Source organism: Pocillopora verrucosa, chromosome 12 (genome assembly GCF_036669915.1).
Source record: "Pocillopora verrucosa isolate sample1 chromosome 12, ASM3666991v2, whole genome shotgun sequence".
Classification (NCBI taxonomy): domain Eukaryota; kingdom Metazoa; phylum Cnidaria; class Anthozoa; order Scleractinia; family Pocilloporidae; genus Pocillopora; species Pocillopora verrucosa.
This window is the reverse complement of record NC_089323.1, coordinates 17,628,536-17,636,342: the sequence shown is the minus strand read 5'-3', so window position 1 is coordinate 17,636,342 and position 7,807 is coordinate 17,628,536. Positions and strand designations below refer to the sequence as shown.

Below are 7,807 nucleotides of genomic sequence, written 5' to 3'. Positions count from 1 at the left end.
TAGTGCACTTCGGCTCAAAATTAATTTAAAATTAAAAACAGGACAGAATACACTAGCGACTAAATACAGAAATGGCTCCGACCTGTGATTGGATGATAAAAATAGTAAAAGTTAATAACTTATATCTTAACTACTTGCTCGTGAGTATGGTTAACCGCGTGTCTCGAAGCGGAACAATGAAATATCAATGTGAAAACGCCGATGAGTCAAACAAGAAATGGCTACTTACATAATGAAGAGAAGGCAGAGTCTAGCTTGTTCAGCGAGGTCGTTCAGCGATATTCCGGCGATGAAAAAGTCATTCGCTGACAAGCTCCGCTGACAAAACTCATTTAGTCAGTTTGGGCGGACGACCAGAGACTAGAGCTATTCGTGTATGTCACGGATACCCCGTCATGCAACGTTTTAAATTTGTGAGCTGAACAATAAAGAATTAGCGTTTTCCCCGTACGTGACTCTTCCTTATTGGTGACATCTGTTTTTTGAGCTCGTATTTGCATAATCTAAGATGGAGCTACCGGAGTTCATTACGTTTGGAAATGTTTCCCTGGCTATAGTTTTCATCCTGATTCTTAGCCAAATGATTGAACTCTATCAGTTAAGGAACATGCCGCCGGGACCTCGTTTGACATCTTTGCCTTTTATCGGTAATATATTAAGCTTTGATTCTGGAGAAAGCTTTGGCGAAGTCACAAGGAGGTTTGTTCACTCTGCTATTCATAATGTTTCTAGTTTTGAACACGGCTAAGTCGACCGCGCAGTCTTCCTTTTCGTGCTATTATCTGTATACAGCATTTGAATTTATCAAGTGGTAGCGAATGCTCATCTATTTAGTAGTTTTACGAAAGCTGCTAGCGCCGGAAAAGTAGACAAATAATATTGCAATGTTGGAGCCTCCATCATGATATTTTGAGTTGCGTGACGCTAAGAAAGTAGAAATGTTAATGAGGTTGAACGCCAGGGCTACCCAAGGAGAGCATTTTATCTATGAATGATAAATGAACGATAAAGAGGATACTGCAAAGATAAGAATGGTTAAAATTTTCATAACGTTAGCAAAAGTGGTGGCTGTTTGATTACCTTGTTTTTTGTTTTTTTTAAGAAGACTTTAAGTTTCACAATTTTCTCACGAAATATGATTAAAATTACTAGGCGAGTGATAAGTTCACAATTAGCCACCATTTTTGGATTAGTAATGGTGTAGAAAGGAGTTTAAAAACATATGACTTGTCCAGTGGTTATAGATCCCCCTTCAAATAACAATATTGTACTCAGAGGTTACTTCGCCCCTATCAACTATCACGGGGAAAAAAAATTATTCTCGCGCTCAAAGCCCAATTGTTAAATAGAACAATTAAAAGGAAAAAAACAAATGAAAGCAACGAAAAATAATCAAACTATAACAAAATAAAACTTTATATTGTTTTATAGTATCTACGCGATTTGCCTTACGGTTGAATGTTACCTTCTGAGGGAACAGGTTAATGCAAACTAATGAGGTACTTTACTTTCTCTTCTCTATTACAAAGCTTGAGGAAGAAATATGGAAAGCTGTACTCATTGAAAATCGGAAGTTTTAAGACCATATTTGCTGAAGACGCCGCTTCAGTTAAGGAAGTGCTCGTGAATAAATCTGCCGATTATGCCGGGAGACCTCCATTTCATAGCTTTCAGATGACTACTCTTGGTATGTGCTGAAAACATTTTTTATCTACGAAATAGTTTCTCTTATAGCGGTTCTTGAGCCTAGCTCCACGGAATATAGTTACATTTCAGAGAACTACAAAATATCAAATAAATGGTTTGGAAGAACTTTCCGCCAATATCTGCAAGGAAATTTTCGACTTTGAACCGAAAATTCACATTGGCTTTTTACCCACATGGCCGTCATGCTTACTAAAAATTTGACGCATTATCGAATTTTTCCGTAAAAAAGTTTGCACCAGCTCAAAGCATGGTTAGTTATCTAATTGCTTATAATCTAGTAAGGTTTGACTCTAATCGATGTCGCGATTACACGCGTAATAAGTTATTTTCTTTGACTTTTTATTTTTTTCCATGCACTTTTTCTTTTTAATGTGAGATGCAGAGGTTTGCCTTCAGGCGAAATTGCTATTTTTAATACTTGATCAAGGATAAATGCCAACTTGCTTTGTAGGTGGGAAGGATATTGCACTCGGAAATTACGGTCCTGCCTGGAAGTTTCATCGCAAGCTCTTCATGACAGCCGTGCGAAGGTACATCTCGGATCAGCAGCTGATTGAGCGCAGAATGTCTGAGCAAGCAACGAGGTTGCTACGATACTTTGAAGATCAAGAAGGATCTGCTTTTGACCCCTCACAAATTGTGACGGAGAGCGTTGCAAATGTGATTTGTCGAATAGCATTTGGAGAGCACTTTGATTCGTCTCATACGGATTTTCAGGAACTGCTGCAATTAAATATAAGTGTCTTCACTGATGATGAAATGAATATTCAGGTCTTTGCATTAGATCAATTCCCTGTAGCCAAATTCTTTCCATTCAAAGCCTACCGGAAAATGCAGAAGATTTTCGATCGAATCTTTGAAATTCTGCGTAGTCAGCTCAGGGAGCAGGAAACAGCATTCGATCCAAAAGCGGCGGTTGAGAGCCTCACTGGTAGTCTCTTAAAGGAGAGGATTGCTGCCGAGAATGAGGTAGGTGCCGAAGAGAAAGCATCCCTCTTGTCAGATGACTACATAATTAACGCTTTGGAGGATATGTTCAGCGCTGGTTACGAGACCACGAGCACAACCCTTCGTTGGGCCATTGCATACCTTGTCCACCATCCTGAGTGCCAAAGGGAGATACAACGTCAGCTCGATGAGGTAGTTGGAAAGGACCGGATGCCAGGCCTGGATGATCGTCCAAATCTTCCACAGGTACAGGCCACTATCATGGAATCACTGCGCCTCGGGAATGTCGTCGAAGCTGCTCTTCCTCACTACACGTTGAAGGACACCACACTTGCTGGTTACCGTGTTCCAAAGGATACTGTAGTTGTTGCCAACTTAATGGCTGTTCACATGGATCCAAGCTGTTGGGAGAATCCAGCTGCATTCAACCCTCGCCGCCATATTGATGCTGATGGCCAACTTATTACCAACTCTGGAAACTTTTTGCCCTTTTCCGCTGGACGCCGAGTCTGTGCTGGCGAGGCACTTGCAAAGGTATCATTCATCATTTGCTCTGAATCAGGCATTTTCTTCTAAAACTGACGGGCTGAAGTGTTAAGAGGTGTTACCATTTGACTGATACAATAATAATAATAGTAATAGTAATAATTTTTTACAATGAAATTTTTTTTTAAATTTGAAAATATGTAAGTGATTTACAGAAAAAAATTGAAGTTAGAATCTCTATAAAACATTAAGAATCATGTAAATCATAAAAAAATACAATCATGCTCAGATGCGATCAGTAACTCTTGCAAGAAGTCCGGTGTTTTGATTTAAATCATGACAAAATAAAATTATTCGTCTCTGGTATGAAAAGAAACAAGTTTTAAAAAAAATCTCGAATTCCTAAAATCAAAGATTAATTCGGGCAAGCTCTGATATTTTCGATCTGTAAATCTGAGTCAACAATGATAATAACAATAATAGTAATAACGACAATAGCAACAATAATAATAATAATAATAATAATTATAATGACATTATTAATAATAACCTCTCTGTAATGGTAGGATACCTTACTCCAGAGTAATATAGTTAGTTCAAGTTATACGCAGGCAACGCAGTTTGATGAGTCTACACCGCTTTTATCTTACAGGTCGAGTTGTTCATTTTCCTGTCCTGGATGTTGCACAAGTTCACATTTTTACCGCAAGAGGATGGTGTTCTTCCCGATATCAAAGGAGTTAACAGATTTACCCGGTTTCCAGCACCTTTCCAGATCAGAGCTGTAAAACGTCAATGATAGCTAGTTGTCAGAAAAACCCTCACGAAGTTGTACTAGCTCAGGACTTATTTCAAAGAGTACGAGCGATCAGTGTTTTGTTTTTGTTTTGTTCTAAGGGTCTTATTATTTACCAAATAAATCGAAAATAAAGGAAAAGAATCCTATGTTTTTCAGTGAAATGCTCTAATGCTCTTTGGTCTTCCTTATACAGTTATGGGGAATTCGCATATCATTTCGCTCTAGTTGTTTGTATTCTGGATTGAAAGCTTACGACCCATCTAAAAAGCCTACAAGACCCGTTTAGGAGACCTGGCCGGCTCGCTTGACTTCTTCACTCAAACGCTAAAGGGGTAAATACCCTTTGCGGTGGCCCTAATCCGGGGCCTTGTTATGAGACCATAACTATACTTGAGCGTGAGTGTATTTGTAGGTGTATTAAGTACTTTGCCGTGTTCTCGCGCTTGAGCCTTCTACAATGACATTCATTGTTGAAACTTCACACTGCTGAGCTCATATCGTCCAAGTAAATGAATCAGTATAAAACAGCTGCCAGTAATAAATGCAAATTCTTCTTTTGTTCTCGCATTTCGCATCTAAAAACGATTAAGTCCATCTGTTTACGCGGTAAGAGCTCAAGCGTTCTTAATTTCTTCTCTTCCCTTGAAAAAGAGCTCTCGTTTTCGAAACGGCTTTCATTCAAATGTATTCTCGAAATGTCTACGCTTTAAATTTGCAAACACTAATTTAGCGTAGAGTTTTAGTGACAAACAAGCTGGATACCTGTTTGCCTTACAATTGACAGTCACGCCATCTTATTGTTTGCGATATTATCTCGTGACCTCTGGTGACGTCAGTGGCAAATTTGGGTACCCAAGATGGAGCTCGCAGTTTCGGAGTACTTTACTGTCGGCAATATATTCTTGGCTATTGTTTTCTTACTGATTCTCAATCAATTAGTTGAACTGTATCAGTTCAGGAACATGCCACCAGGATTTCGTCTGACATCTTTGCCTTTTGTGGGAAATCTGTTGAGCTTTGCCTCACCGAAGGGTGCTAAACAAACAGAGCAAATTTGCATGTTATGTTTCTTCGCCTCAGCAGTGTGCGTTGCGGAAAATTGAATCATCCAACCGTAGAGAGGTCGAATTAAAAAGTACTACTATAGAACAAAATACAATTTTCTCATCGAGGCGCCTTTTATACTGCACTGGTTTAGGAAATGACATTTTCACTCTGCAAATGCAGCCAATTCAAAACACCGGCTATTGAAACGCTTGACTGCATCCTTGGTCATACACATAATAGGGATTAATTACGCCGATAAAAATACACAAATAGCAACTGCAATAACGGTCCCGTTTTCGGAAAGCTCAGCTTTTCGTGGACGAATTGCCGGATTATATTAAGGGTAAGGCTTAGCTGCCTGTACAAATAAGACAAAACTGCATCGTTAGATTTGAAAAGAGCGTTTCTGTAAAGCGAGATGATTGAGAGATGTTATTATAAATAAAAAGCTGCTAGATGATTGTGAGATGTTTATCGTCTTCTGTAGTGTCTCAGCAAGAACTGAAAAGATGAAATTTTGGTGTTTCCAGGCACAAAATAGTTTGTTTCAAAGGTATTCTTCTTTCTTTTGTGTATGCTGCGTCCAATAATCTCTAATGCAAATGTCGAACTACGAAGAGAGGGGCCGAAAACTGCGGGAAGGAGGCTAACGTAACGATATAATCGACATAAATTTAGGCAAGTTATACCTTGTATCGGACACTTTAACTATTATATTTTGTTTTCTTTATGACTAAGCTTGAAAGAGAAGTATGGTAACTTGTACTCCTTGAAGGTGGGGAGTTTTAAAACCGTCATTGCCGAGGATGCGGCTTCAGTGAAAGGAGTGTTGGTGAAGAAATCAGCTGATTATGCTGGGAGACCCCCATTCCATAGCTTTGTGATGTCCACTCTTGGTAAGTACTGCAATTCCGAATAACATGTCTTGCCAAAGTAGGGTTACTAGAGAAAACTGTCGGGCAAGTAGCAACCCATGTGGGGGGGAGGGGAGGGATAGTGACACAACTAAAATCCTCCACCCCACCCCCCCCCCACCCCCCCCCACCCCCCTGGTGCTAGATAATGATCGGTCTTTAAAGTCAATGTAAGAGCTGAGTTTAGACATTCGTATCGTTTTTCTCTCATCGCATCCAGATTTCCAGGAACTCCTGGATATAAACAATAGAGCTTTTACAGACACTGAATTGAATAGTCAGGTATTAAAGTTAGATAACTTTCCCATAGCCAAATACTTCCCATTCAAAGCTTACCAAATAGAGAAAGAAATGACTGATCGAATGTTTGAGATTCTGCACAATCAGATAAGGGAACAAGAGAAAGCATTTGACCCCGAAGCGGAGATCGAGAACCTTACTGGTAGCCTTTTGAAGGAAAAACTTGGCGCCGAAAATGAAGTCGGCACTGAGGAGAAAGCAGCCATTTTGTCCGACGACTATATAATTAACCCTTTCACTCCCACAAGTGACCAAGACAGAATTTCTCCTTACAATATCAGTACAATATCAAGCAGGCAGGTGATGAGAATAGAGAAGAATATCAATCATGGGATTATTAGTTGATCCAATACCAAATTCTCTGAACTAACATCATAAGAATTGTATGGCAGATAGTGAGGAGAATTAATAATTAGATCTTGGGAGTGAAAGGGTTAACACCATATAAGACATGTTCAGCGCTGGTCACGAGACCACCAGCACCACTCTTCGTTGGGCCATCGCTTACTTGGTCCACAATCCTGGCTGTCAAACAGAGATTCAGAACCAGTTGGACGAAGAGGTTGGAAGGGACCGAATGCCAGGTCTGGATGATCGCCCAAGCCTTCCGCTAGTTCAGGCCACAATCATGGAAACACTTCGCCTCGGAAATGTCGCTGAAACAGCTCTTCCTCATTACACTCTGAAAGATACCACACTTGCAGGGTACCGTGTTCCAAAAGATACCGTGGTTGTGCCCAATCTGATGGCAGTTCACATGGATCCAAGCTGCTGGGAGGATCCAACCAAATTTAACCCACACCGCCATATTGATGGTGATGGCCAAGTTGTTACCAACTCTGTAAACATTCTACCCTTTTCTGCTGGACGTCGGGTTTGTGCTGGCGAAGCACTTGCAAAGGTAATTCGTGTCATCAAATTATGATGGGGAAAATTCATCTTGTATGTAACAGATATAATGCAAATAATAAGTGATTATGTTTGCCTTTCTTTTCTTGCAGGTCGAATTGTTCTTTTTTCTGTCTCGGATGTTGCACAACTTTACCTTCTTGCCCCAAGAAAATGGTGTTCTTCCTGACCTTAAAGGAGTCGATGGTTTCACCCGTTTTCCGGCGCCTTACAATATAAGGGTTAAAAAACGGCAATAGGAGCTTATAATCTTAAGCGAACGGTATAATAGGCAGAAAGTAGAAGTGCTCGTAACAAAAATAAGTCTTGGTTTGCAATACCGTTCTTCAAAAACTAGGCTGTGCATGATTTTCCTCAAGGTTAGTATTTTAGTAATGGCATAAGATTGCGAACATCCGCCTTAGGGTTTACAGAAGCTAAAGGAGAAGTATACTCCAGAAACCATATATATTGTTTTTATTTATTCCATTTAAAAGTATTTATATGAAATTATGAAACCGACCGCAATTTTAAAATCGAGAGAGTTAGAGTTAACCTTTTTTCAAATCGTCTTCAGTTGTGCTAAAACTGCGAACATGGACGCCGCTATTTCTGATCCTGCTTAGCAGCCTGGCCGCTTCGTTGAAACATGAGTAGGTCTTATTCCTCTCTTTTTCAGCGGCCTGATAAGAACAATACAGAAACGTATTCTTGACTC

At 39.8% G+C, this 7,807-nt stretch overlaps 2 protein-coding genes across 2 annotated transcripts; both read left to right on the top strand.

Annotated features, from left to right (window-relative positions):
• Nucleotides 1-508: 508 nt before the first annotated feature.
• LOC131799844 (steroid 17-alpha-hydroxylase/17,20 lyase) lies at nt 509-4,066 on the top strand. The gene is made up of 4 exons (XM_059117528.2): nt 509-699; nt 1,530-1,687; nt 2,159-3,189; nt 3,794-4,066. The coding sequence occupies exons 1-4, from the start codon at nt 509-511 to the stop codon at nt 3,938-3,940; spliced, it is 1,527 nt and encodes a 508-aa protein (XP_058973511.2). The 3' UTR covers nt 3,941-4,066.
• A 331-nt stretch (nt 4,067-4,397) lies between these two features.
• LOC136277216 (steroid 17-alpha-hydroxylase/17,20 lyase-like) lies at nt 4,398-7,521 on the top strand. The gene is made up of 6 exons (XM_066158918.1): nt 4,398-4,409; nt 4,777-5,024; nt 5,726-5,883; nt 6,077-6,448; nt 6,651-7,102; nt 7,203-7,521. The coding sequence occupies exons 1-6, from the start codon at nt 4,398-4,400 to the stop codon at nt 7,347-7,349; spliced, it is 1,389 nt and encodes a 462-aa protein (XP_066015015.1). The 3' UTR covers nt 7,350-7,521.
• The last annotated feature ends 286 nt before the right edge of the window (nt 7,522-7,807 follow it).

What these genes read in the sequence shown, in the direction of transcription:
- LOC131799844 (XM_059117528.2), top strand. Translation starts at nt 509, where the DNA reads ATGGAGCTACCGGAGTTCATTACGTTTGGAAATGTTTCCCTGGCTATA. An exon ending in TTTGGCGAAGTCACAAGGAG is followed by an intron (nt 700 to 1,529) that starts GTTTGTTCACTC and finishes TCTATTACAAAG; the next exon opens with CTTGAGGAAGAAATATGGAA. An exon ending in CTTTCAGATGACTACTCTTG is followed by an intron (nt 1,688 to 2,158) that starts GTATGTGCTGAA and finishes CTTGCTTTGTAG; the next exon opens with GTGGGAAGGATATTGCACTC.
- LOC136277216 (XM_066158918.1), top strand. An exon ending in CTTTGTGATGTCCACTCTTG is followed by an intron (nt 5,884 to 6,076) that starts GTAAGTACTGCA and finishes AGTCAATGTAAG; the next exon opens with AGCTGAGTTTAGACATTCGT. An exon ending in CTGGCGAAGCACTTGCAAAG is followed by an intron (nt 7,103 to 7,202) that starts GTAATTCGTGTC and finishes CTTTTCTTGCAG; the next exon opens with GTCGAATTGTTCTTTTTTCT.